The 25,962-nt window shown below is 49.2% G+C and overlaps 1 protein-coding gene across 6 annotated transcripts in view; it reads left to right on the top strand.

The window, feature by feature from the left end:
• Nod2 (nucleotide binding oligomerization domain containing 2) overlaps positions 1-24,760 on the top strand; it is a 38,769-nt gene extending 14,009 nt beyond the window's left edge. For 2 of the 6 annotated variants that reach the window (XM_052166658.1, XM_052166655.1), the window contains 10 exons: positions 1,243-3,058; positions 8,024-8,107; positions 8,270-8,353; positions 10,154-10,237; positions 12,387-12,470; positions 12,927-13,010; positions 18,967-19,050; positions 21,216-21,299; positions 23,049-23,757; positions 23,917-24,760. In XM_052166658.1, the coding sequence (XP_052022618.1) occupies positions 1,243-3,058; positions 8,024-8,107; positions 8,270-8,353; positions 10,154-10,237; positions 12,387-12,470; positions 12,927-13,010; positions 18,967-19,050; positions 21,216-21,299; positions 23,049-23,121 (2,477 nt within the window). In that variant the 3' untranslated portion in view covers positions 23,122-23,757; positions 23,917-24,760. Of the gene's footprint in view, positions 1-1,242; positions 3,059-8,023; positions 8,108-8,266; positions 8,354-10,153; positions 10,238-12,386; positions 12,471-12,926; positions 13,011-18,966; positions 19,051-21,215; positions 21,300-23,048; positions 23,758-23,916 lie in introns of those variants that run through there. The other 4 variants (XM_052166654.1, XM_052166653.1, XM_052166656.1 and 1 more) reach the window with 3 other exon arrangements.
• The last annotated feature ends 1,202 nt before the right edge of the window (positions 24,761-25,962 follow it).

The raw sequence follows: 25,962 nt of genomic DNA, 5'->3' as shown, positions 1-25,962 counted from the left end.
TGCTTTCCCAGGGCCATTGAGGCCAGGGTGGGATGGAGAGGTTGACATCCTATGATGTTCTATGACGTCCTGTGACGTCCTGCCAGGCCGAGCCTCTGACCAACACTTCCCCATTTCTTGAAAGGGGAACTAAGCTCTCAATAGGAAGTGCTTTGCACTGGCAGAAGGGCCCTGGATGCAGACAGGCAAGAGGCAGAAGGGGCAGGCAGGAAGTACCAGCAGGTTTTGATGAGAATTTGGCGGAGGTGCCTGGTGATGCTGCGTTCTCAGAGTTAGCCTTTCAGTCTGACTAATCCATTTAGCCATATAAGGGAGCACAGACACGGGGTCCGGGAATCAGATCTGGGTGCTGCTGTCCCGTCCATCTGTCCGTGGTCACTTTTCTTGTTACAGTACAGACATCGGCCAGAATTAACTCAAGAGGAGAAGGTTTATTTTGACTCCCAGTTTTTAGGACTGTGCATCGTGGCTGGTGCAGCTTGACCCAGGGAGAGGTAACAGGAGAGGCTGATTTCATTACAGCAACCATGGGAAGCCAAGAGCTCAGGTGGCAGTTGGCCAGGCCATAACCTTTGAGTCCTACCTGCAATGGACCCTATCAGTTAGCGAGGTCCCATATCCTAAAGGTTCTACCTCTACTGAGACAGTATTATTTATTACCTGGGGACCAAGCATTCAGACACACAAGCTTGTGGGGACATTTCACACGACAGCTTTAATAGTCCTCATTTCTACAGATAAGAACACTGGATCCTCGCAAGGCCAAGCAGATGGTGGGCCCGAGTGTCAGACTTCAGAATTTGGACACCTAAGCCCTGCCCACTTCTTTATTCATTCAGAAATTGACAGTGAACACTTAAGGGTGTCTCGGGCCATCCAACAGGAATAGATAATCAGGATACAGATCCCGTAACGCATACCCTCCCTGGTCCTTTCAGGTGTGCATATTAAGTATGACAGTGACCAATGTCCTTTGCATTGGATGCTATACTGACCAGGTGGCATGCATCATCCCTTGTTTGACCATATCAAAGTTCTCTGTTATACTCCCGCTTTGCAGGGGAAGAACCAGGTTTAAGGAGCTGTGGGGGCCTGTCCCCCAAACCCTCAGCTCCTAAGTGGATAAGGCAGGCCAGATGCCCACTAGCCCTTCCACACAGCTTATCCTAGATGCAGGTTACTCTCTGTGTGGGTCCCGTTGTGATCATGGTCTCACCCTGCTTCGCCGCTTCTGTATCCTAGCTGCCGAGTGTCAGAAGTTCGTATCTAAGCTGAGGACCATGGTGTCGGCTCAGTCTCGCTTCCTCAGTACTTACGATGGGTCGGAGAATCTCTGCCTGGAGGATATATACACGGAGAACGTCTTGGAGCTGCGGACAGAGGTGGGCACAGCTGGGACCTTGCAGAAGAGCCCTCCCATCCTGGGCCTGGAGGAACTCTTTGGTACCCATGGTCACCTGAACAAGGATGCGGACACTATACTGGTGGTGGGCGAAGCGGGCAGTGGCAAGAGCACTCTTCTGCAACGTTTGCACTTGTTGTGGGCCACAGGGCAGAACTTCCAGGAGTTCCTCTTCGTTTTCCCATTCAGCTGCCGGCAGCTGCAGTGCATGGCCAAACCGCTGTCCCTGAGGACGCTGCTCTTTGAGCATTGCTGTTGGCCCGATGTTGGTCAGAATGACGTCTTCCAATTCCTCCTGGACCATCCTGACCGTGTCCTGTTCACCTTCGATGGCTTGGATGAGTTCAAGTTCCGGTTCACGGACCGGGAACGCCACTGCTCTCCGATCGACCCCACGTCAGTCCAGACTCTGCTTTTCAACCTTCTTCAGGGGAACCTGCTGAAGAACTCCTGCAAGGTGCTGACCAGCCGTCCGGATGCTGTGTCGGCACTCCTCAGGAAGTTTGTCCGTACAGAGTGCCACCTCAAGGGCTTCTCCGAAGAGGGCATCAAACTGTACCTGAGAAAGCACCACCGGGAACCTGGGGTGGCAGACCGCCTCATTCACCTGATCCAAGCCACCTCAGCCCTGCATGGTCTGTGCCACCTCCCTGTCTTCTCATGGATGGTGTCCAGATGCCACCGGGAGCTGCTGCTGCAGAACAGGGGCTTCCCGACGACCAGCACGGATATGTACCTCCTGATCCTGCAACATTTTCTGTTGCATGCCGCCCCTCCAGACTCCCATCCGCTTGGTCTGGGACCCGGACTCCTCCAAAGCCGTCTCTCCACCCTCCTGCACCTTGGCCACCTGGCTCTCCAGGGCCTGGCCATGAGCTGCTACGTGTTCTCAGCCCCGCAGCTCCAGGCAGCTCAGGTTGACTCTGATGATATTTCTCTCGGTTTCCTGGTACGTGCCCAGTGCGTCGTGCCCGGGAGCAAGGCACCCCTGGAATTCCTGCACATTACCTTCCAGTGCTTTTTTGCCGCCTTCTACTTGGCCGTCAGTGCTGACACGTCGGCGGCCTCTCTCAAGCATCTCTTCAGCTGTGGCCGGCTGGGCAGCTCAGTGCTGGTAAGGCTGCTGCCCAACCTGTGTATCCAGGGCTCCAGAGTCAAGAAGGGCAGCGAAGCAGCTCTACTGCAGAAGGCTGAGCCACACAACCTGCAGATCACAGCAGCCTTCCTAGCGGGTCTGTTGTCCCAGCAGCATCGGGACCTGTTGGCCGCATGCCAGGTCTCCGAGAGGGTGCTGCTCCAGCGTCAGGCACGTGCCCGCTCCTATCTGGCCCACAGCCTCCGAGAGCACTTCCATTCCATCCCGCCGGCCGTGCCCGGGGAGACCAAGAGCATGCACGCCATGCCTGGCTTCATTTGGCTCATCCGGAGCCTGTACGAGATGCAGGAGGAGCAGCTGGCCCAGGAGGCTGTCCGCCGCCTGGACATTGAGCACCTGAAGTTGACATTTTGCAGAGTGGGCCCTGCAGAGTGTGCTGCGCTGGCCTTTGTACTGCGCCATCTCCAGCGGCCCGTGGCCCTGCAGCTGGATTACAACTCTGTGGGAGATGTCGGAGTGGAACAGCTGCGGCCATGCCTTAGTGTCTGCACAGCTCTGTAGTGAGTGTGACGGGGTCTTGCTGATTGGGCCTGGAGCAGCAAGCATAGCACACTGTTAGGATCCAGGACTCTGGGTCCGATTCCACCTCTACCACCCTTCATTCGACACCAGCCAGCCACTTTCCCCTTCTGGGCCTTAGTTTCAGAACAAATAGCTATAGCTATTGTCTTAGTCTGTTTTCCATTGCTGTGATATAATATTTTGACCAAAAGCAGCTTGAGGAGGAAAGGGTTTATTTCATTTTATAGGTTACAGCCCAGCCTCAGGGGAAGCAGGGGCCTGAAGAAGAGGCTGTGGAGTATTGTTTATTGACTTGCTTCTTCTGGCTTGCTCAGCTAGATTTTTAGTACACACCAGGCTCACCTACCTGTCTAGAGAAGGTATCACAGTGGGCTGGGCCTTCCTCCATCAATGCACAATCAAGGAGAAGACCCACAGACCAATCTGATGGAAGCAATTCCTAGATGTGTCAAGTTGACGACCAAGATTGACCATATAGGCCAGACTTGAAGTTTTGTGCTAGGCACTGTGCTATACTTTCTGGAATAACCCCATCTATCCCCCCACCATGCTGGGCTCAGCAGGGCCATTAGCACCCCATGATTCTTTCCTTGAGGTTCACAGAACAGACAACAAGGGTAGTTTTCACAAACCATGCCTTCTTTTTCTAAGTGTCCTGGTCTCTGTCTCTAGATGCACTTCCACTGCTCTGGGGAATCCTTGAGGTCCCACACCAAGTTTTGTGTCTGTATTAAGGAGCCCTTCAAACAAGAAGTACTTTGAGCCCCACCAGGGTCTTTAAAATGTTATTGTTATGTGAATTTTGGGACTTGAGAGAAAGCGGTTGAAGAACTTCCCATTACCCATATTGTTTTCTGCTCTGTGGCTGAAAACATGAGGCTCTGCTCTTTGTAACGTCTGTGCTACTGAATGTGTGGGCCTCTTTCCATGTCTAGGACTGGGCAAAGGCAGAGGGAATATCCAGACCTGGTAACCAGCATGCCCCCTCCCCTAAATTCCCATCTCTTTTGTCACGAAAGGGGGTGGCCTGCTATTTATTTAAAGCCTATCAGAAAGAGGAAGTTGTACATTTCAGTTAAGATCTAGAAAGAGCCTCCTGGGCTTTGGCTCTCCTTGCAGATAACCTAAATTGAACCCAACAAAAGGCAAGATTCCTGTCTGTATTGGGTGGCTTATCTGCCTGAAGGAAAAGCCGCAACACACAGACACCTGCCTGAAACTGTGTGTTGACTCAACCCTTGTACAGGGATGTGGTTGCAAGTTTATAACATAATATGGTGTGTTGTATATGCAGTTAATGTATAGCTCCATTGTACATAATAACTGTGTAATAGAAATATGAATAGTTCCATTAGGGTCTTGAGGAAACAGATGCAGCCCTTAAGTTGGGAAATAGGGGGAAAGTCTATGGAAGAGGCTGCAGAGCTGTGGGTGGGAATGGGGGAGGGCTCTAGGGAAAAGCCCGAAGCAATGGAGGATTTGCTGGCTGAGGGAAGACCTAGGGAGTTTTAGGAAGGGGTGCCTCTGAGGTAAGAAGGCCCTTTCTCTCTGCCCCCTGCCTTTCCAGTGTTGTACCTTCTGCTAGCTGAGCCTGCCAGATGTCACCTTAGGGTGAGCATGAATTTGGCCAGGAAAATGCGTGGACCTGATCTGTTACCATGCACGTGTCTCTGGGAATGGAGCCGCATGGGACCTTAATTGGGAATTTGGAGCCCTCGGTGTCAAAGCTGCCCTCCTGCCTAGTGGGCCAATACTTTAAAACCACGACCTCAGAAGACCAGATACCCGGCCTGGATGACCCTCAGAGAAAGTCATCTCTGGAGTTTTAGTTTTAAGTGGGGCTTCAGCTTGTCCAAGCTGATCTCAAACTTAAGATCTTTCTGCCTCCCCACATCCCGCGCCCCTCCCCCACATCCCGCGCCCCTTCCCCATCAGTACCAGGCTTACAGATACAGTCTACCAAACTCAGTGCCCATCAGTACCAGACTTACAGATACAGTCTACCAAACTCAGCGCCCATCCCTAGAATTTTTAAATGGTCTTTTCCCCATGATTAAGGATGTTCATGTGATTCTGTGGCATGCAGATGGGTCCAGAGGTATGGGAGGCTGTGGGTCTGTCTGTTTTCAGAGAAAGGGAGTCCCGGCCTGGTGGTCAAGCAGTATCATGAAAATTCCTCTTCAGTAAGCGTGGGGGTGCCTGGGGGGATTTGGGGAGTTGGGAAGGGTTGGGAACCTATATGTAATAAGCATTACCCCTTATTCAGATGCCAGAAGTCTTACCCTGTGAGAATCCTACACTGCAGGAATCAGCTTGTTTTTATCCTGAGGAGTTGCCATGTATGGACGTATGTCCTTCAAGGGTCTGTGGGTTAGAGGTGCAGTGTTAAAGAGGGGGGGCATTGTGGAAAGAAGGTCTGTAGGTTATTGGAGGTGTGCAGTTGTAAGGGGTTATGGGAGTCCAGCTCATTCCTTTACCCTTTATCCCCTGGCTGGAGATACACACTGTTTGCCCCCTTGTCACAATGTGCTGCCTTGATGCAGGTCCCAAAGCAGGAAGGCCAGCAGATAGGCTGACATCTCCAAACATGTGTGTCAAAATGAGTGTTTTTTGCTTTTCAAGCTGATCACTGCAGGGATTATGTTAGTACAAGAAAGCTGAACAGGTCACTTAAAGCCTTTGACTAAGCTCTGCTGTTCTTAACCTCTGTGCAACGACAATGTTAGCATTGTGTGTGTGTGTGTATGTGTGTGTGTATGTGTGTGTGTATGTGTGTGTATGTGTGTGTGTATGTGTGTGTATGTATGTGTGTGTATGTGTGTATGTGTGTGTGTGTATGTGTGTATGTGTGTGTGTGTGTGTATGTGTGTGTGTGTGTATAACACAGCTGCATAGAGAGAGGAATGCAAGCAGAAGAGAAGAAGGGGCCTCTTCTCTCCCACAGTGTGAGTCTGCATCTTCCCCACCCGAAGGGTTTCCATGCCAACTGAAATCCTGGTCTCTAAGAAACCCTACGTGCAAAGTTCTCCTCTGCAGGCGTCTTTAGACTCTGCTCTCTCTGCCTCTAGGGTGATGATTTCAGTTTTCTGTTCCCCTCCCAGAGAGCGTGCACAGACCCACGGGCGCAGAGGACTGAAACGAGAGCTTGGGAAGATGACTCCCTCATTAGCTCTGACTCAGCCTGCTTTCTTTCAGCTGGCCTAATTCAGTGTTTAAATCCTGCTCAGGACTTTCAGAATTGTCTGTGGAACTCACTAATAGGGCATACAGCCTGCTTCCCTGAGAGCCCCAGAAAAGGCCTTGGGGAGGCTGCACTGTGCTGTGCTTAAGGGCAGGTTGGCACCCAGGCTGCCCTGGCTCAACCATTTCAGCATTGTACAACCCCAGCAAAGTCGTACCATTTTGCTTGTGCCTCATAGACTCTCTCTTGAGGGCACATCAATAGGGCCTACTGCATGGACTTGGGGTGAAATTAATGATGCTGTTGTTGGAGCGTTCACAAAGCCTGGCACATGGAGAGTACTGGTGATTTCAGGCGGCCCTTACCATGTACAGTGCCCCGGGGTGCTGTACGGGCACAATTTGCTGAGGTGGGCATTTCTTTCTTGCAGGCATAGGGACCAGGGACCGGCAGATAGCTAGTCTAATTGTTTGAATGAGAAACGCCCCCTCCCCCCCCACACACACACCAATAGGAGCAAGTATTTGAATACTTGGTTCTAAATTGGCAGTGATGTTTCAGGAGGTTTAGGAGGCATAAGGCTGGGCAGGGGTGGTACATGCCTTTAATCCCAGCACTTGGGAGGCAGAGGCAGGTGGATTTCTGAGTTCAAGGCCAGCCTGGTCTATAGAGCGAGTTCCAGGACAGCCAGGGCTACACAGAGAAACCCTGTTTCTGAAAAGCCAAAAAATAAAAGGAGGTACGGCCTTGCTGGAGGCGGGCTTTGGGAGTTTAGACTCTCACCATATGGAGTTCCCTCTCTTTGTGCTTACCACTGGCGACGTAAGCTCTCATGCTCCATCCTCCATGTTTCCCTGATGCCGCTGCCTCCCTGCTATGATAGACACTTATCCTTCTGGGACCATAAGCCCAAACAAATTCTTGATTCTATTAACTTTTGTTGTTGTTTGTTTGTTTGTTTTGTTTTTGGTTCATTAGTGTTTTATCACAGCAACAGAAAACAAACTCGGACATTAGTGACAAGCTGGTCAAGGTCAGGGCATCCGGCTGAGGGGGACTAGTACTTGTGCTGGTAACCTTCTCTGCAGGACTGCTTACACGGACCAGAAGGAGAAGAATGGCGGTCTTGGTTGTTAACGGACACGGGTTTCCGATTTCACTGAGTACATCTCCCCGGGCTGCCAGCCTTGTATAGGGGCTTGAGAAGCTGTCGTTTAGGCAAGCTCTCAGATGACCTTGTAAACCCGGCTCCCTAGAGAAGCGGCAGGGCCTTGCCCACATTCAGGGCTTTGGCGAGTCAAGGGCAGATCAGCAGCACTCATTAGCTTAGGCCTGTTTCCAGGGTTTGAGATACTTGTGTCTATCTAGCTGGTCTGCAGTCTGCTAGCTAGGTGGTTCACTCTGTTCAGGCTGCTTCTGTCACAGGCCAGCTCCTCTACAGCTCACGGCCTTATATGGGGTGACTGTCGTGGTCATTATCCGGCAAAGATGGGAACTGGGTTTGAAATCAACCTCATGGCTTCTCAAAGACCCCAGTGTTCTTTAGTTAAGGGCTCAGGGTCCCCAGTCCTTGGATTGTCCCCTACCACCAGCTCTCCTGGCCAGGGATTCTGGGTGGGGTGGGGGGCTGTCTATCTGCATGGGGTACTCTGCTCTTCTGGTTCCCAGAAGCACAGTGAGGTTGTCATTTGGAAGTGAGAGCCTCCTTGGGGTTTTGTCTCATCAGCTCTGCTTTGAACTGAACCAAGGATATCTTTTTCAGTTTGAGAGATAACAACATCTCAGATCGAGGTGCCCGCACGCTGGTTGAGTGCGCTCTTCGCTATGAGCAGCTGCAGAAGCTAGCGTGAGTCGGACTGGGCAGGGCCACTGAGACAGCTGTGGGTGGGTGATGGGGTGGGCCAGGCGTGACCCGGCAGGAGGATGCAGGAGGGCTCCTGGGAAGAGAGGGGGACTCCCTGGTTTGAGGGCTCACCAGTCATGTGCTTTGTTTCCTGGAACCCAGCAGTCTCTTCAACAACAAACTCACGGATGGCTGCGCCTCCTCCATGGCCAAGCTCCTAGCGCACAAGCGGAACTTCTTGTCCCTGAGGTGAGCTCCAACTTCCCTGCTTAGTGAGCTTATTTCTTAGGTGTGCTCTGCTCTGCTGAGGCTAAGGAGCTCCTGACTTTTGGAAGTTTGGTTCCTGGGGTGGAGAGTTTCTAGCCCACCCCTACCCCTACCCCTACCCCCGCTCCCGTGTCAATGACTTCAAGTTCTTTCTGATACACACTGAACCTGTGCTTACTGCCACAGCTGTGGTACCCAGGGTGCTGGAATGTTCCCCAGAGCTTCCGCAGCGCTCATCAGGCAAGGTTTGAAATTCCAACTGATGCTCCTGCCCTCAATTTGCATTGCTTTCCTACCTGAGATTGACAGATACACCCCAAGTACTTAATGCCTCTCTCTTTAGTTTCTTGATCTCAAGTCTGTCTCTGTCTCTGTCTCTCTGATATTCATGCCTTTTATGATTTGTGAAGCAATAGCAAAGACAGTGAAGAATAGCTCCTTCTCTTATCTTCTGCCTGTTGGCTGCCTTTGGGAAGGGAGGGATGCCATTTTAAAATTTGGCCATGTAGCTCATCTCAGGGCTACAAAGGCCAAAGCCGCAGGTGCCACTTTGTACAAAGAGCTCTGTTTTACCACTGCCACCTGCTCCTCCAGTCCCATCTGGTACAACTATCTAGTGAAGTCTGTGGGTAGCACGGGCTGTTGGCCTCAGACCCGGAGGCCTCGCTTTACGGCCAGTCCATTGGTTGTGCTTTCATCGTGGCTGGAAACCCATCTGGAGCTGGGCTGTCCCCTGGCTGGACTCTAGAACCCCAGAGAATCTGAATCCTTATGAGCTGCGTGAGCCATTTGGATCAGATGTTTCTGTCCCTATCTCTTTCCTTAAAATGGGGATCGTATTTACAGCCCTCTGAAAGACTGTCAGGATGGAGTTAACGCACATGAAGAGTTGGTACAGTACAGTGCGTGCTTTATATAGTAAGCCGAGAGACTGAAGGATCGTGGGTAAATTATGTAAGCTTCCAGCTTGTGTATCCTTATGTTAGTTCAGTGCTCAGAGGAGGGATTACAGGAGCAGAAAATGCCCACGGGTGGGAGAGTGGGGAGGGAGTGGTGGAGGCCGGGGACTGACCCTGCATGAAGGAGATGGATGCGAGGAAGTAGTTTGGACTTCAGGGCCGCTCTGAGAGAGTTCATGAGGCCACTGGACTGGTCTCAAAGCTGTCTCTCCCAGCAAAGGTCTTGGGTTACTTTCTTGGTTCCACAAGCTTTCTGGAGTGAACTGGCCATACCTACCCTCTAAGATTGTAAGGAGCCAGGGTGGTTTCAAGGGCCTTGGAAAGATGGACAGCTTGCCTCATGGGTGACAGCTCTGGATGGTTAGAGGAGACTAGATCTGCCTCTGCTGGAGCTCTTTTGTGGTCTTGTCCTTGCTGATTGCCACACCCCTGGGCCCCTGCCTCCCTCCCTCTGGCAGCATCCTTGGTGATGTTGGACACTCTGATTCTTCCTTTCTAGGTCCCTTCAGAAAAGGCCAGTGCTACCCCCTGGTGACAGTGGGTTTGAAGTCATGGGGATGGGGTTGGGGGGGGTGAGTATGCTGGGGTATATACTGAGGATGTCTGAGACCAAGAAGGAAAGATGTGACATTTGTCTAGGGAGTCCAGGAAACAGAAAGCCAGGACAGCTCTCTGCTATGACACCTGCCCAGACCTATTTGACCAGAAAGCCACACTCAAGTGGCAGGAACCACTTGCCGAGGAGCATGTCACTGCTACACCCCGGGAGAGGCCAGGTGCCAGCATGCTGTGCCTTCCTTGATCCTCTGTGTCTTCCTTCCAGGGTGGGGAACAATCACATCACAGCTGCTGGAGCTAAGGTGCTAGCCCAGGGCCTCAAGAGCAACACCTCCCTGCAGTTCCTGGGGTAGGTTTGGTTCAGAGAGAGAGAGAGGGTGCACATGAAGGAACGTGGGGCTTTCACAGATGTAGGGGCAGGCGAGCACTTCACCTGAAGAGCTCCCAGGCAGCCTCGGCTCCAGATGGAAGGGTGGGCCGGGGTGAGTGTGGGCGCTGCTAGGCTGCTTCTGAGCTGCCTCGGTGCTCACCTCCTCACCTGGTAAGTGGAAGAGTCATGGTATTGAGGGTGGGGAGAGGGCTGTGCCTTGAACTGGGGACCTGAGCCTTCTTGATGCTCAAGGATGCTTAGCACTGGGCTATCCTGGGAAGTACCTTGTGCTTCTAAAGAACATCAGAGATGGTATCGAAATATCTGTTGCTGTGCTTCCAAGGGAGGGGGGTCAGTTGTCAAGAACTGGGAACTGTGGGATCCGAGGTATAGGAAGAGAGGGTAACAATAGGGCCCAGATGTTTCGACCCATTGTTCTGGCAGGGTAGTTGCCCAAAAACTCAGTGTGAGCCAGGAAAAGACTCTGCTAATCTGAAGTCAGCACTCTTGCCAGCTGTGTTGGCAGCAACAGAATAGACAAGAAACAAGGCCTTGTTCCCACGGAGCTCCCTTCTGCCTGAGGTCTCACCTGCCACCACTGGACATTTATGTCCCATTTAACTTTTATGGTTTTATTTTTCCAGACAGGATTTCTCTGTGCAGCCCTGGCTGTCCTGGAACTCACTATGTAGACTAGGCTGGCCTTGAACTCAGAGATCCACCTGCCTCTGCCTCCCAAGTGCTACGATTAAAGGCATGCACCACCATGCCTGGCTTCCATTTAACATCTTTTAAAGATACTTGTCTGGGTCAGGGGTGGCACCAGGAACTGAGATAAAACCCTAAACACTTTCATAAGATGCAAACTACTCTGTAAGCCTGGCCCCTCCTCTTGCTTCACAGCCTAGAATGGGAATCTTTCAGACCAGGGTGAGCTCATTTTAAGAAGAGTTACTCAGCATTCCACTGGTTGGGTGGCTTTATGTAATCTACTTGACAGTCACCTGTTGATGTGCACTTTGGATGTTTCCAGATTTTTTGTTGTCTTATCACAATGTCTTATCTACAGAGCGGTGTTCCCATAAAGCCACACCTTAGTCCATACCTAATCTAACGTATTGGTTACCTCTTTATTGCTAGCACTAGAATAGCTGACATAGACAACTTTAGGGACGATATGTTTATCTTTGACTGACACTTTCAGAGGGTTTAGTTCATGATGGTCTGGACCCCTAAGCTTGAGCTGAACATCAGGGTGGCAGGAGAAAAAAGACCTGCCACCCTCTTCATGACCAGCAAGTGGAGGCAGGATGTAGGAAGAGACTCAGGGCAATACATGACCCAAAGGACACATACTCCAGGTGACCTACCATGGGCCATACTCCTATTTTACCACCTGCCACTAATGCTGTCATATTAGGACTCCATGAAGGGATTTATTAATTGGTTAGCTCATTACCCAGCTTGGACTGTTTCTGGAAGCACTCTTGCTAACACTGGAAGAGGTGGGCTGTATCTCTTAAGTATTTCTTGGCCTAGTGAAGTTGGCAACCAACTTCATTATGTCACAGAGTTCACGAGAGTGCTATGCCGACCCAGTGCAGATGTCTTTGTCCATCTGTACACATCCACATTCCAGGGAAAGTCTCTGAATGGATCGGTCAGAACGGGAGGACTATTTCCAACTTGTCATGGGTCGGAGGGGAATAGCTCAGAAGGTAGAGGACCCGGACATCATAGAAAGAGAGGGGATTAAGAAGGAAAAAGAGATGAAAGGCCAGCTTGTCCAGGAAGAGTTAGCATTGTTCTGGCTAGTCTCTGAGAATAGTTATAGACTTTTAATAGGTGATAGCTACCAGGAAGCAAATCTGGACTGAATGTCCGGAAGGAAAACAAATCACAACCCTGTGAACTACTGAGGGTGGGTTCCCCCTTACCGAGGGGTGGGCTCACAAACCTTTGCTAAAGACTTTAAGGTCACAGAAAACTCTGAGTGGAGTTTGGTCATCTTACCGAAAAGGTTGTGGTAGGTCTATGTTGCTGGGACCCCTGAGACCTCCCTGGGATGGAGTGGCGTTAACGGAAGCTCATGATCAGGTGCCTAAAACACACCCTATTAACGCCTCAGGTTCTGGGGCAACAGCGTGGGTGATAAGGGCACCCGAGCCCTGGCTGAAGTTGTGGCCAACCACCAGAGCTTGAAGTGGCTCAGGTAAGCTGTAAGATGTGTGTCATGTCATTGTCATGGGGGAGCTGGGTGGCTGGGATGGTTTCGAAGGTCACTGAACTTTGTACACACTCCCTTGTATTAGGAAGTAAACTGGGGAAGACAGTCCCATGGGTTTGGGATCAGGAAACTTGAGGGTTTGGGGATGAATTTGGAGGTGACGCTCCCTCCTTTTAGGGTCATGATTTCCTCTTAGTAAATGGAAGACTGTAGCTGAACCCATCAGATAAGGGCTCATTCTGATCCATTGAAAATGGCTGGCCAGTGGGAAGGGTTTGGAGGTTGCTCCTGGCCTGCAGGGGGTGGGTGCTGTAATCAATTAGTATGTCAAAGATGGAGAGCACCCTTCATTCACCTGTCCGTCACTCGCCCTTCTTAGGTCAGTTGGTCTCTGAGGTCCTCCTCTATTCTGATTAGTTTCTATTCCACAATTATGTCTAGCCTTGTAGGAAACAACATTGGCAGCGAGGGTGCCCAAGCCCTAGCACTGATGCTGGAGAAGAATAAGTCACTAGAGGAACTCTGGTGAGTTACGTGGGTGGGGCGCGGGCATGGCCTAGCCATGGACGGTTGTGTGGGTAGTACAGGGCTGGATGACTGAGTAATCAGTCCATTTTGGCTTTGAGTTGTATGAAGCCCACAGAGCCTGGGGCCTCACTCCTAATTCTACTTATCTACGTGGATATGTGGACTTCCTGGTTCATCTATTCCCTGTTCATGCCATAATGGTGAAGACCACAAACTCAGCTCAAGCCGGCAATTTAAAGTAATTTCTACCTGAGAACCAAAAGCCAGAATGCTCCCAGCTCTGGAAAGAATTTTTAAGAATTAAGGAAGGTAGTGCTGTTAGAGAGCTTAATATAGAGCCAGCCATGTGTGTATGAGCTTAATATAGTGCCTGCCATATGTGTACGTGTTCCGTAAATGCAAAGCCAGTGTAGCAGTGAAGTTACTGCTACTACAGCCGTCGTCAACAACTGTAACAGTAGTGCTGTGTGTACTAGTGCTTGAGAAGCTTATCATTTCCAGATGAGTAACTCTGGCTGTTAGAGTCAGAGGTCACCTCAAAGGTCCCCTCAGAGGCTCATGAGTGGAGTTTGGGATCATTGAATGATGAACCACAAAATGTGCGTATGACACCTGAAGCAGATCCCAGGTTATCCAACCTGTAGACTCTGCCAGCGTCTCCGCCTCCAGGGGTACCTTTGCAGTTCCAGATAGAGTAGTGAGAGAAACACCAAGTGATTTCTCCAGGAAACTGCAAAGCACAGACACACAAAGGATCACCGCAGACACAGTGTGGAGGTGTTGCATGACAAGACTTTTCCTGGGGAGATGAAAGACACACGTCCTGTCCACTCTCTCCAGATAGGAGCCCATGACAGACAGTAGTATGGATACCACCAAACTCCAACTTGGAAAACGATCAGTTTTATTGAGGTTACTTATAGGAATATGAGTGAGGGAATACTTACAGGAAATGTCTCAAAGACAGCTGCGTCACCAAAATCCACCCCAGCATGGTGACAGCTCGCCTGCACACTGCACAGCCTGCAGGCAGCTCAGAAGTTGGAAGGTGTCTTTTCCAGGTGCTTCGGTTGGTCGAAGCCTCTTCCAGGCAGCTCAACTGGTCTGAGTCTTCTATGAAGCTTGTCTTATCTGAGAGGGACTACCAGTTTTTGTTGTTTACTCTGGTGGGAATGGGGGGGATGGGGGAGAGAAGGTGGTGAATCTGGTTGGTTTTAGGAACTTCCTGAGGCTATTTTGAGTTGTTTACCTCTCTGTTTAAGAGGCTTTCCTGTAGGATTGGATGTTTTAATCTTGGAAGAGTGTCGCATAACACTCTTGTTTTTGACTCTTACCTTCTTTTTGCCCCTCTTTTGCAATGATGTTTGAGCCGTGGAGAAGGTCACTATATATGGCTACCTATAGCTAAGAAACAGGCCACCATGCCACTTATTCTCTGGAGCACCACCAGTGGATATGTGTGGAGGGTGACAGCAACAGTAGTCTGCGGGTGTGACACATGTTTAGAGGGCATGCATATCACATCCACCTAGAAAAACCAAGGAAGTTGTTTTCTCATTGGGACCTATAACTTGGGTCCTGGCTTACAGCACCAGACATGAACTCACTTTTGCAGAGTGGGCCTAAAATCCACTTGGAAGTCTGTTGGTGTTTCCCGTGACAGCCGAGCCACTACTGCTGAAGCAGGCACATCTTGCCTAGCATGTTGGCATTTCAGCCATGCAGGATTCTTAGCCGAGCAGGAGGAGTGTTGGTGACAGTCCTCCACTGTCAGCCTATAATGCCCTCTTGACACCATGAAAGTCAGCCAGGAGGATGGAGGTTTTCAGTTCAGTCCCAGCTTAATGTCTCCACATTCTGTCAAGTGTGCACATGTGGTGTCTTCAGCAACAGGGTCTTACTGTCTGCTTCTGGCGATGATCAACACTATGTTGATGCAATATGTTTTTTTTTAACATATTGCATCAGAGGTTTTCCTGGCCAACAACTCACAGGTCACTATATATGACCAACAACTCACTCCCATCTCTGGCGTCGGGATTTTCACTTCCTTTTATGACCAGACACCCGAAATCTACGAGAACAATTACACAGGCTGTTTTTGCCATAGTCACAGGTTATAGCCTTTTGAACTCTTGGTGATTTCTAACAGGAAGGGACCCTTGGGATAGTGGGGCACATAGCTACTTAGCCTGTCCTACAAGGATCTTAGCCTGCTCAAAAGCCTTGTGAGCCTTTTTGTCCAGATCACATATAACAGGCTTTATCAAGTCATACAGAGGACGGACAGCGTAGGCAACCCAGGGTGGGGAAAACTGCCTGTGGTTTCTTTACATTCACAGGCACGTTTATTTATTTTCCTTTAGGTGGTTCTCCCACCTTGCAAATGCTTCTTACATGCTAGTCTAAATTGCAGAGATCTGCCAAAGCCTTTCCTATTCATAAAGACCTGGTCTCACCAATGGGTTCAGCCAAGCTGTCGAAGCTCTGCAGCAGCCGTGAGGTCCCTGCTGCCTCAACCTTTTCTTTAATTTCTCTGTGAACACATTTCTGTCTGGCCCAGTGAACTGGGGTTCAAACACAGCCACTCGTATTCCTAGTTCCCCCAAAATATTTGCTCCTCCTCCGTGGTTGTCCAGTTCCTGATGTTAATGGAGACATTGATCACCAATTGTTCTCACAGCTTTATTACGCCATTCTCCCCTGCGGACTGACTTCCCACATAATGTCTCAGGTTATGCAGCTCTTGTTTCAAGGAGGGATGGGGAATTATATTACTCAGTGTTTCTGCCTCCACAGCAGGCTGATCCTGTTCATTCCTGTGTCTCTTGGCCTCATAAGCCAGGCTGAGACAGACTCTTGCATTATTTAAAACCCTTCCTTAATTCCATTAGTGCAAGTGTTGAGGATTTTCTGATCACAGTTGTTTTTGCATTGGATTGTTGTTAATGCCCCCCTCCCTCAATCTGTTCATTGGATTGCAGATTTTTTTTCAATTTTGTTTTTTACTGAAGGTTTGACTTAGAGGGTATCTTTTATCACTTTTATTGTTTTTCTCTTAACCTCTTGTTTATGTAATTAAGTTGTCAAATCAGAGGCCAACATGGAGGGCTCCAGCCACATATCCTTTTTAAACTGTAATTGCTCCTTCCCACAAACAATTTTCTGTTTTACACAAACAAGCTCCTGATTGGCTGTCATCTCAGCCTTGGATGCATTGCTAACCACACAGTAGAGGCCAGGCAACCCCTGCTGCTGCTTGCCAACCATATTGACCCTTGTATGGTCATCTCAAAGACTGCAAATTTTCTTCTAAACCTTTAACTGTTTTCAGGGAACTTCCATATTCACGTGACGGACCCCAGTCAGGAAGCAGACATGCCACCCCATACCACATAAAGACCATCGTCCTAGGATTCTTCCCACAGACACTCCTAACTGTGATGGCACAGCCATAGCTGCTCCTTACCCACAGCAAGAACCATGCAAACACTGTCTTAGTGCAAAGACACACATACTGTGTAGGAAAGGATAAATTGTATTAGATGTGCATACCCCTCCCCTTCTCAGGCTTCTCAGCGACAGACTCAATTCTATGTCTTGCTACTCCTAGTTAGGACCTTGTATTTGATCCTCCCCAGCTCACCTTTGGATCTGTTGTGTCCCTTGTTCAGGTGCCAATTATATTGTGTGACACAATTTTTCCTGGGGAGATGTAACACACAAGTCTGCTCACCCCAGATAGGGAGCTCACAACAGACCAAAGTAATGGATACCACCACTGGTGAACCCTGAGTTTTATTGGGGTTACTTGCAGGACTATGGGTAAGGGCTTACTTGCAGAAGCAGAAATGACTCAGAGGCAGCTGCATCACCAAAGCCCACCCCAGCATGGGAGACAGCTCATAAAACTGGGAACCTGGAGCACACTGCACAGTCTGCAGGGAGTTGAATAGGTTGAAGAATGTCCTTTGCAAGTGAGTAAGTTAGTCTGAACCTGTTTTAACAGCTGGGTTGGTTTCTATTTCCTCCAGGCAACTGGTCTGGTCTAAGAACTGTCTTTGTAGCTCTGCTGGGACAGACTCTGAGCTTTTATTGTTTACTGTGGCAGGGAGGGGCCTAGTGAATCTGGTCAGTTTCAGGGACTTCCTGAAGTGATTTCGGATTGTTTACATTCTTGCTTTAGGAGCTTCCCTGCAGATAATATCTCAGAGGAAACTTACACAAGGGAGGGGCCTTGGATCTGAGTAAGCAGCAGTTATTATATGCTGAATAGGAATTATCCCTGTCTCTTCTCGGTAGAGAAGCACCTCATTGTGACGTATTGCTTATGATGATTGATTGCTTGTCCAGCCCTGGCTAAAGCAGAGATTAGGAAATGCCATGCTTGTTTGTTCAAAGTACATAGCTTCCCACAACAAAACAAGGGTTTTTTGTTTGTTTGTTTGTTTGTTTTTGTTTTGTATTAAAATGGGGGGGGGAGGGACATTTGGAACTTTAGACAAAGTAGCTTTAGCAGAGTTAATATGAGCAAAGACTGATCCACTGATTGGTACTAGGAACTAGGAGGGGTTCAGGTAGCTCCACCCAGCCACAGTGGGAGCAGTATTTACAGACAAGAGGAGGAAATAACCAATTGGAAATGGTTCTCCACTTGCCTTATTTGGATGTGGTGTGAGTTGCTAGCCTGTGACCTGCTGAAGTGTGGGTGGGTGTTCTGATTATCTGAAACCTCGCTGCTTGCTGCAAGGATATATTCTTGTTAGATTGCACTTCGTTTGCATGCTAAATTAAGTTACCATTTGCTGCAAGGAACTCAAATGTATGGAGGCAAACTCAGGCCAGATTTAGTGTAAGTTAATTCGACTGCATAATTGAAAGCCTGGGAGGCTTTCTTTCTTTCTTTCTTTTTTTTTTTTTTCCATCTGTGAGGCTTAAGCGAGCAGAGGTTGATTTTCTTGCGTCTGAGAAGTCTGGAGGTAGGCAGTTTAGAGCTGGAGCTGTAGAGCAGGTTACCAGGGCCTCGCCTGTCTCCATCTCTTCCTGTTCCATCATGCTTAGCGTGCGTCTTCAGCTGATGATCAAGGTGGCTGCTCCATCTGCAGCAATCACTTTTGTATTTTTTCAGGATTCAGTCTCTATGGTACAAGGGCAAGAGCTAGGCAGAGCACCCCCCTTTCTGAAGCATTCCTGGAAGCTCCCATCTGTCAGTTTTCCTTGTGTACCCATGGCTGCGTGTGTCACTTGGCCAATTTTGGTTGTAGTGGAAAGCAGGAAATACCATCTCCTTCATGAAGTACATAGCTTCTCACATCAAAAAGAAGTTTCATGTTGATCTAGAAAGAGACATTCTTTTTGTTTGATTGATTTTTTTTTTTTTTTTTTTTTTTGGTTTTTTTTGAGACAGGGTTTCTCTGTATAGCCCTGGCTGTCCTGGAACTCATTTTGTAGACCAGGCTGACCTTGAGATCAGAAATCTGCCTGCCTCTGCCTCCCAAGTGCTGGGACTAAAGATGTGTGTACCACTGTCCAGCGAGACATTCATTTTGGATTTTTTTGTTTGTTTGTTTTTTTCCCGAGACAGAGTTTCTCAGTTGTATAGCCCTGGCTGTTCTGGAACTCACTCTATAGACCAGGCTGGCCTTGAACTCAGAAATCCTCCTGCCTCTGCTTCCCAGAGTGCTGGAATTACAGGCGTGCACCACCACGCCTGGCCTAGCAAGACATTCATAATCTAGAACAGAAAGAGTACTCATAGCTGCTTATGATGGGGATTTTTACACAGTGGCACTGTGGACCACCTTTGCAAGACCCCTTACCCTTCACCCCTGTTGTCTACTCTTTATTTTTCTGATTCTTGGGATTCTTTAAAAGAGGAGGTCAACACTTCCTGACATCCTCCTCCACAGTCACTGTCCTAGGGACAACTTGACCTCTTTTCTGTTCTTGGCAGCCTAGAAGAAAACCATATCTGCGACGAAGGTGTGTTTTATCTTGCAGAAGGACTGAAGAGAAATTCAACTTTGAAATTCTTGAAGTAAGTACCCTGTGATGGTACGATAATGCCCAGCATGGGGAGGGATTTTAGGGTCTGAGATCAGGCTCCGGTTAGCTCTGGAAACCTCCTCAGGTGTCTGGTGGGGAAAGCTTGCTTTGGTCAAGGTGGACACCAGTGTTTATTGCTTTCCTGGTTTCTGGGTGGTTCTGGGAAACACTGCAGGAGGAAAGGTTTGGTGTGGCATAAAGGGATGGTGACTATGGAGGGTGGATCTGGGGTCAGTTATCACTAAGGCAATTAGAACTCCTGCAGCTGGAGCCTTCGGGAGCTGGCAGACTATGTTCTGCACTCAGCCAATCCAAGAGTGGATCTGCGGGATACTTTTCCTCAAGTGAGTGCCTTTTTGCAAGACGTGTGTCTGTGGGGTTGTCAGTTCTCCTGAACCTCCACCTTACTCTCACGTGGCTGAGCTTGCTCCAAGAATCTAGAGCAGTGGTTCTCAACCTGGGGTTTGCAGTCCTCTCAGGGGTTTAACAACCCTTCCACAGGGGTCGCCCAAGACCATCGGAAAACACAGATATTTACATAAGCAGCAGAACTGTCATTATGAGGTAGCAAGGAAAACAGTTTCCTGGTTGGAGGTCACCCTAACACGAGGAATGGTTTGGAAGGGTTGTGGCATCGTGAAGGTTGAGAGCTGCTGCTCCAGAGAGTGAGCGACAGATCTCAGCAAGCAACTCCCGGAACTGGAAATGCAGGTGGAGGGGACACAGATGGGCAGGGGATACAGATGACTGTATCTGCTGTATGGCTTACAGGTGACTTCCTTCCCCCTGAGAGCCACTGATGCTCAGGCGGACGGGGTACTAGAATGGCTATCTCCAGTAGTGTCTCCTGGTGTGTTACGTGGTATGAGTGTTGGTGTTTGCGTATGTGTTTGTTCAGCCATTGATCAGAGACAGATTGGCAAACAAAAGGCTCATTTCTAGTTGGAAGGAGGATGTGTCACGGTGTGTGTGTGTGTGTGTGTGTGTGTGCTTGTTGTCATTTGGACAAGGCCCCTCTAAGAAGGTGGTGTTTGAATTCAAACTGGAAAGGCTCCTCTTATACTGGGAAGCATAGCATGGGACGGCCAGCGCTGCTGGAATGCTTCAAGAACGCTTGGGACGTCACTGATGGGGTGTGGGTGTGGCAGCTTTGTCCTTCCTCTTTGCCACACTTTGACTCACTTGATCTGCCAGGCAGTGTCGGAGGCAGGGAGTGTCCTGTGTCACCTGTTGTCAGACTGATTATTCAGCATCCTGAGTAGTAATGATGACCCCATTCCAATTTCCTAATATCTATACCTATATATCTACATTGTTTATAGCTCTTTTCAATGTGAGGTGTTGAAGGGAGGGAAACAGAATGGAGAGAGAGGGAGAGGGAAAGGAAAAGGGAGAGAGGGAGAGAGGGAGAGAGGGAGAGAGGGAGAGAGCGCTCTCCCACCTCTTTCTTTTTCCAGTGTCTGCTCTGCCAAGTGTTGGTTGGAGTCCAGGTTTCACAGGCAGGCAGCCTCTTTCCTTGGACAGCTGCCTTAGTTGTCCCAAGTGTAAAGGGATAGTAACTGGCCTCCTCGTGGGTTCTGGGCATGAACTGACGTAGGTAGAGAGCTGGCACACAGGAAAAGCTCAGCACACACTGGTGTGGTTCTTAGCATCGTCTTGATGGTAGATACGCAGCAGGCCAGTGCTGGGGATGAAGGCGGATGGGGCAGGAGTTCTTAGAAGGCAAGGAACGAAAGTTTCCATTTGTGGGTCAGCTCTGTCCCAGCCTGTGTTCCCGAACATCTCTGTTTGTGAATTACTTCCTGTCAGGGAGGTGCTGGGTCAAGAGCTCTTGCTATGTCATTTTTGGTTTACTTCTTTCCCTCTGTGAGGCAGGTCTTTCCTTATTCAGATGAATTTGCTGAAGACTGAACAGCAAATGGTAGGGGTTGGATCTGAACCCTTAGAAACTTGGCAATGAACTGCGGATCCTCAGGCCTTATGCCCTTCCTAGTGTGTGTCTAGTTTGCTGAATGGAAGAGGGGCTGTCTTTGCAGAAGCATTGACCCTTGTGGATCATCTCATAGGGCTGGAGCAGCAGGCATCCTAGAAGCTGACAGGCTCAGTGGAAAACGGAGCCCTATATATAGTAGCTCATCTTGTCTCCTTCTCTTCCAGGCTGTCTAACAATGGTATTACCTACCGGGGTGCAGAAGCCCTCCTGCAGGTCCTCAGCAGGAACAGAGCCATTCTGGAAGTTTGGTAAGGGCCCCTGGGGAAACTTCTGAGCCTTTCCAAGTCTTGGTTTTCATATCCATGAAATGAGAGGAGAGGAGAGAGGAATGGTGGAATTTTGAAGATCAGTTTTGATCAACATTTGCTATTCTGCACACCGTAGGTTTACATCTCTGGCTGGGAAGGAGATCTGTATCCCCAGTATTGGGTGTGGTGGTATATAACTGATCCCAGTGCTCACAGGGATGAGACAGGAGGAATGTGTATCCTAGGTCAGCCTAGGTTGCAGTGAAACTGAGAGAGAGAGAGAGAGAGAGAGAGAGAGAGAGAGAAACCAGGAGTATTTATTCTGAAACTTTGGTGTTCTAAGCAGCAAAGTAAGAACAGTGAAATAGTGATTTGGTTAGATAATTAAAACAAGAGCCCCACCCCACCTTTCTGACCACAGTATCTGCTCTCATCTATTGAGGATGCTATGTGAGACCCTTAGCACCTCAGAATTCTGGAGGTTACCCAGGGTGGGGACTGCCGTATGACGAGGTACATCCATAGCATTAAAAGCCAACAGTCCTTCACGTGTTTGAAAAAGGCATCCAGGTTCAGCCTGCTCTAGGCTCCTTATTTCTCGTGTGGAAAGCAGAGAGAGATGCTCTGACTGAACAGATCAGGGGAGAAAGCTACCACTGTGAGGCTCTGTATTTCAGATAAGGGATAATGGTGCATGCTGCTGATCCTAGTACTCAGGAGGCTAGAGTCCGGGCAAGCTCCTGCCTCAAACCAAAACAAGCACCTTCTTTAGTATTTTCTCAAAAGTGCTGTGAACTCAAGGGCTCTATTTTCTCTGTCCCCCCTGCTTGCCTGATCCCACCCCACCTCAGACAGACAGACAGACTCACATATGGCCCAGAATGGCTTTAAATCCACTGTGGAACCAAGGATAAATTCCTAAATTCTTCTGCCTCTGCCTCCCAAGTGCTGGGATTACAGGTGAGCACCGTCATGTCAGGCTTGGAGCCCTGTTCCCAGTGTCAGACATTTAACCAGAGGAGAGGAAACATTGGCCCTTCTTGGGCGCACAGACCCTTTAGAGTTGGCCGCAGACCCACAAGGCCTATTACCTAGATCAGGTCCCATTGGCACTTGAGTTTCATGCAATAGCAAACAGCTATCAAAGAGTGAAATTAAAACCAACACTTCTGAAATTGCTTGAGCTGGAGACTGCAGTCCACGTCCTGTGCTGTCTCCTTAAAGGCTAGACCAGGAGTCTAGCCTTTAAGACAGCTTTTGTTTGTTTGTATTGCTGTCATTTTGTTTTGTTTTTAAATAATTGCATAGTCCTAAGAAATGTCCCCTTCCATCTTCAAGGAGTAGACTGGCCTCAGGCTGATACTTAAGGGCTCTGATGTGCCTTGCTGATTGTTGATGAAGCTGGGTAGGCACAGACTTAACTCATTTCATTCCTAACAGATGTGATTACTGCCTGAACGAATTGCTGGCCTTGGGGAATCGTTAGCTGGCATGGCCCAGTGTTGTGAACTGAGGCCAATGATGGAGCCTTGCACATTCTGTGGCATGGTCGGGAACAGCCCTGGCTGGCTGATGGTAAAAACAGAGTCCTCAAAACAGGGCCATCTGTTGAGCCTGAGGTTGGGACTGAGCATCAGTTCCCATCCCCCACCCCCTGCCAGGCATAGATTTAAAGATGGCTACTTTCCTTGCAAGCCTTCGTTCGCACCTCTCTCTCCACTCATACCTCACTTCCTTTCATCCCTGCAGGCTTCGAGGGAACACGTTCTCTCTGGAGGAAATCCAAAGACTCAGCTCTAGTGACGCCAGACTTCTGCTGTGACATCTCAGCTTGCGAGTGGGCTGAGGGTGGAGGCCTGGACTCTGGAGCCTGAAGAACATTAGGCAGCATCCCTGTGCTGCCCAGGGCTCGATTTGGTTTTTCTGTTGCAGTATAGCCACCTTCTGCTTGCAGAGAAAGGCACCCCAGTGCCGTCCAGAATTGACTTTTCCCAAGGAGACACGATGGTTGGTCTTGGTTGTTAACTAATATGACTTAAGAGACTCATGAGCCGAGAGGACCACATTTCTGTCTCTAGAGAGGATCATCATGTAGGATCAGCGACTGAAAGGAGAAAGGCCCTCATTACATGTGGGTGGCACAATCCTCTGGTTGCCCCATGGGAGGAAGATGGAGGAGGAGGAGGAAGACAGCGGATACTTGCATCTGTGAGCTCCTCTTCTGAGTGAGGACAGCTATGGCTGCTGTCCCTCCCTCGCGTCTGCGTCTTTGGCCTTCAACATGGATCCATCACCAGTGATGTTTTAGGGAATTTTCAGACCTGGAGCTTGATGCGATGTGACGTGACCTGACGTGACGTGACTTGACGTGTGTGCCAAGCTTCTCTGGCTGGGCACCTACCAGGTTCTCTGCCTCTCCAGATGTCCGTCCACTCTTGGACTACACCATCCGGATGGTGTAAGTGAATCTGAGAAAATCCATTTCTTCCTCCTCCCTCCCTCTCTCCTTCCCTCCCTCCCTCCCTTCCTCCTTCCCTCCCTCCCTCCGTCCCCACTGGGTCTGTTGTTCAGGAGGACGCTGGCTAATGAACATGCTTTTACTCTTGTTCTTTTCTAGACGCCAAGCATGGGATGAGCCCAGGAAGATCCCTCCATTACTGTGTTGCTGGCCGCTGGCTGAGTGGACAGAGTTGTGATGGGGGTCAGTGGGACGCATGGACGTTAACTGAGCAACTGTTGCTATGGAGATCAGGATCTGCATACAAGACACTTGGCTTCTCTTGTTTTGAAGAGGAGTATTCAGGAAGCATCTCTGTCCATGTCTGGACTGAGCTCACCCTCTAGGGCCATCCCACTCTGGTACCTCCACTCACCCTGCATGAGGCCCAACAGGACCTTAACACAGACAACGGCCATTTGCCCTCAGGATATTCTAGATGTACAGGAAAAAAATGTGACCAGACTCCAGCTGGGATCGCACATGGCCTTGGGTTCCAGTGAGATCAATTACTCTATACTTTGAGCTTTTGGAATCAGTTCCCCCCTCGACTGCAGCTCTTTAGAATTAATCTGGGCCAGAATTTCAAACAACCCCACCAGGCCCCAAGTCGGTGCCTGTGAACTGAACTCTGACAGCTTCTGAAACATATTCCTGAGAGACAGCTCCATTTTATTTATGACAGAATGCTTTAGGACATAGAGTTGGGGGTTGGAGGTTTGCAGGGGACAAAACCAAGCCCTTTTTTTCTGAGCAAGGTCTTTTTGTGTTTGCTTGTTTTTTCAAAATGTCACCTTTGTAATTTTTAAATTGCACAAGTTTTACTACCTTCCATTTTATTTTGTGTGAAAGCGGGTTAATATTTATACATGTCATTGTTTTATTTTAAGTTGATGCTTTTATAGAAAATGTGATCATGAACTTCCAGCTATAAATACTCACAGAGGTGAAAGCTATTGAGTTACCGAAGCTGTGTTCATTGTGATGAAACAGTTAAAAATATCCTCCAGACTTGTCAAACTTTTAAAGTGCCACACTCTACACAAAGGGGACAGTGTTGTCTTCTACCAAATGCAAAAAGCAATTCTTAGAAATAGCTGGCAGTGCAAACACATTTGGCTTCAACTTCCCAGAGTCTAACCCACTATGAAGCCGTTCTGAGTCTCTCGGGGCCCATGGGTACAACCCTCTGGGCTTTCCTTAGTTCTCCCTGAGTTGCTGTAGGAATAGGTGCCTTTTAACAGGAAGAAGTTGAAGAAGGCAGGTATGTGACTTGCGTCTGCCAGCAGCCCCGGCGTTGGCCTCACAGACACAAGACTTAGCTGTTTGCTCTGCCCATGCACACAGGTAGCTGCTGGCGACGGTGGATCCCTGAATCCTTACAGGTCTTCCGTGTGCCTGGCTTGCTAAATGCTGCGGCGTCTCCCTGGGTGTTTGTGTGAGAATATCTCCACAGGCTCTCTGTTCCTGAGGCTCTGCCCTGCCCCGAGAGTTGTTGGTTCAGATGATCAGGGGGAGGAGGGATGAGGCCACCTTCTCTAAGGAGAGGTATAATGCCATTTGCACAGCACCATGTTAGATGCTAAAGATGGGAAACTCATCTTTAGTAATAATTTATCAAATAGAGCACCAGTGTGAGGACAGAAGGACAGATAGGCAGAAAGCAAGTCTGTTGAAAGTACGTGGATAAAATAATACATTTCTATTAAAATACGAGGAAGGAAATTGTAGCTAGGATTTAAATGTTCCACAGAGACTCATATGCTGATGGCGGGGTTCCTGGCTTGTTGGAAGTAAAACTGAGGAAGTGGAGCCTGAAGTGGAGCTCATTGGGGGATCATGCCCTTCAAGGGGTCTCAGGACCTCTGACGCTTGTTCATCTCTCTTGCTTCTCGAGGTGAACAGATTGCAGTACGTCATTCCTGCTGCGATATGCTGTCTTGCTGCAGGGCCATAGCAACCAGTCCAAGAGACTAGATAGAAAGTTCTTAATCTGGGAGCCTAAAAAATTCCTTGTATGTTGCTCGTCACAAGCACACATTACTTCCTCAAAGGAAAACTGTATTGTTTAGAAATACAGATACCAGGTCCAAGGAACTTTCTTCTCATGAGCCGAGAAAGCTGTGTCTTCATGGGAAGGTGCTGACCAGGCCACCAGTAAGTGGG

Source organism: Apodemus sylvaticus, chromosome 21 (genome assembly GCF_947179515.1).
Source record: "Apodemus sylvaticus chromosome 21, mApoSyl1.1, whole genome shotgun sequence".
NCBI classification, from domain to species: domain Eukaryota; kingdom Metazoa; phylum Chordata; class Mammalia; order Rodentia; family Muridae; genus Apodemus; species Apodemus sylvaticus.
This window is presented reverse-complemented; position numbering and strand designations above follow the sequence as displayed.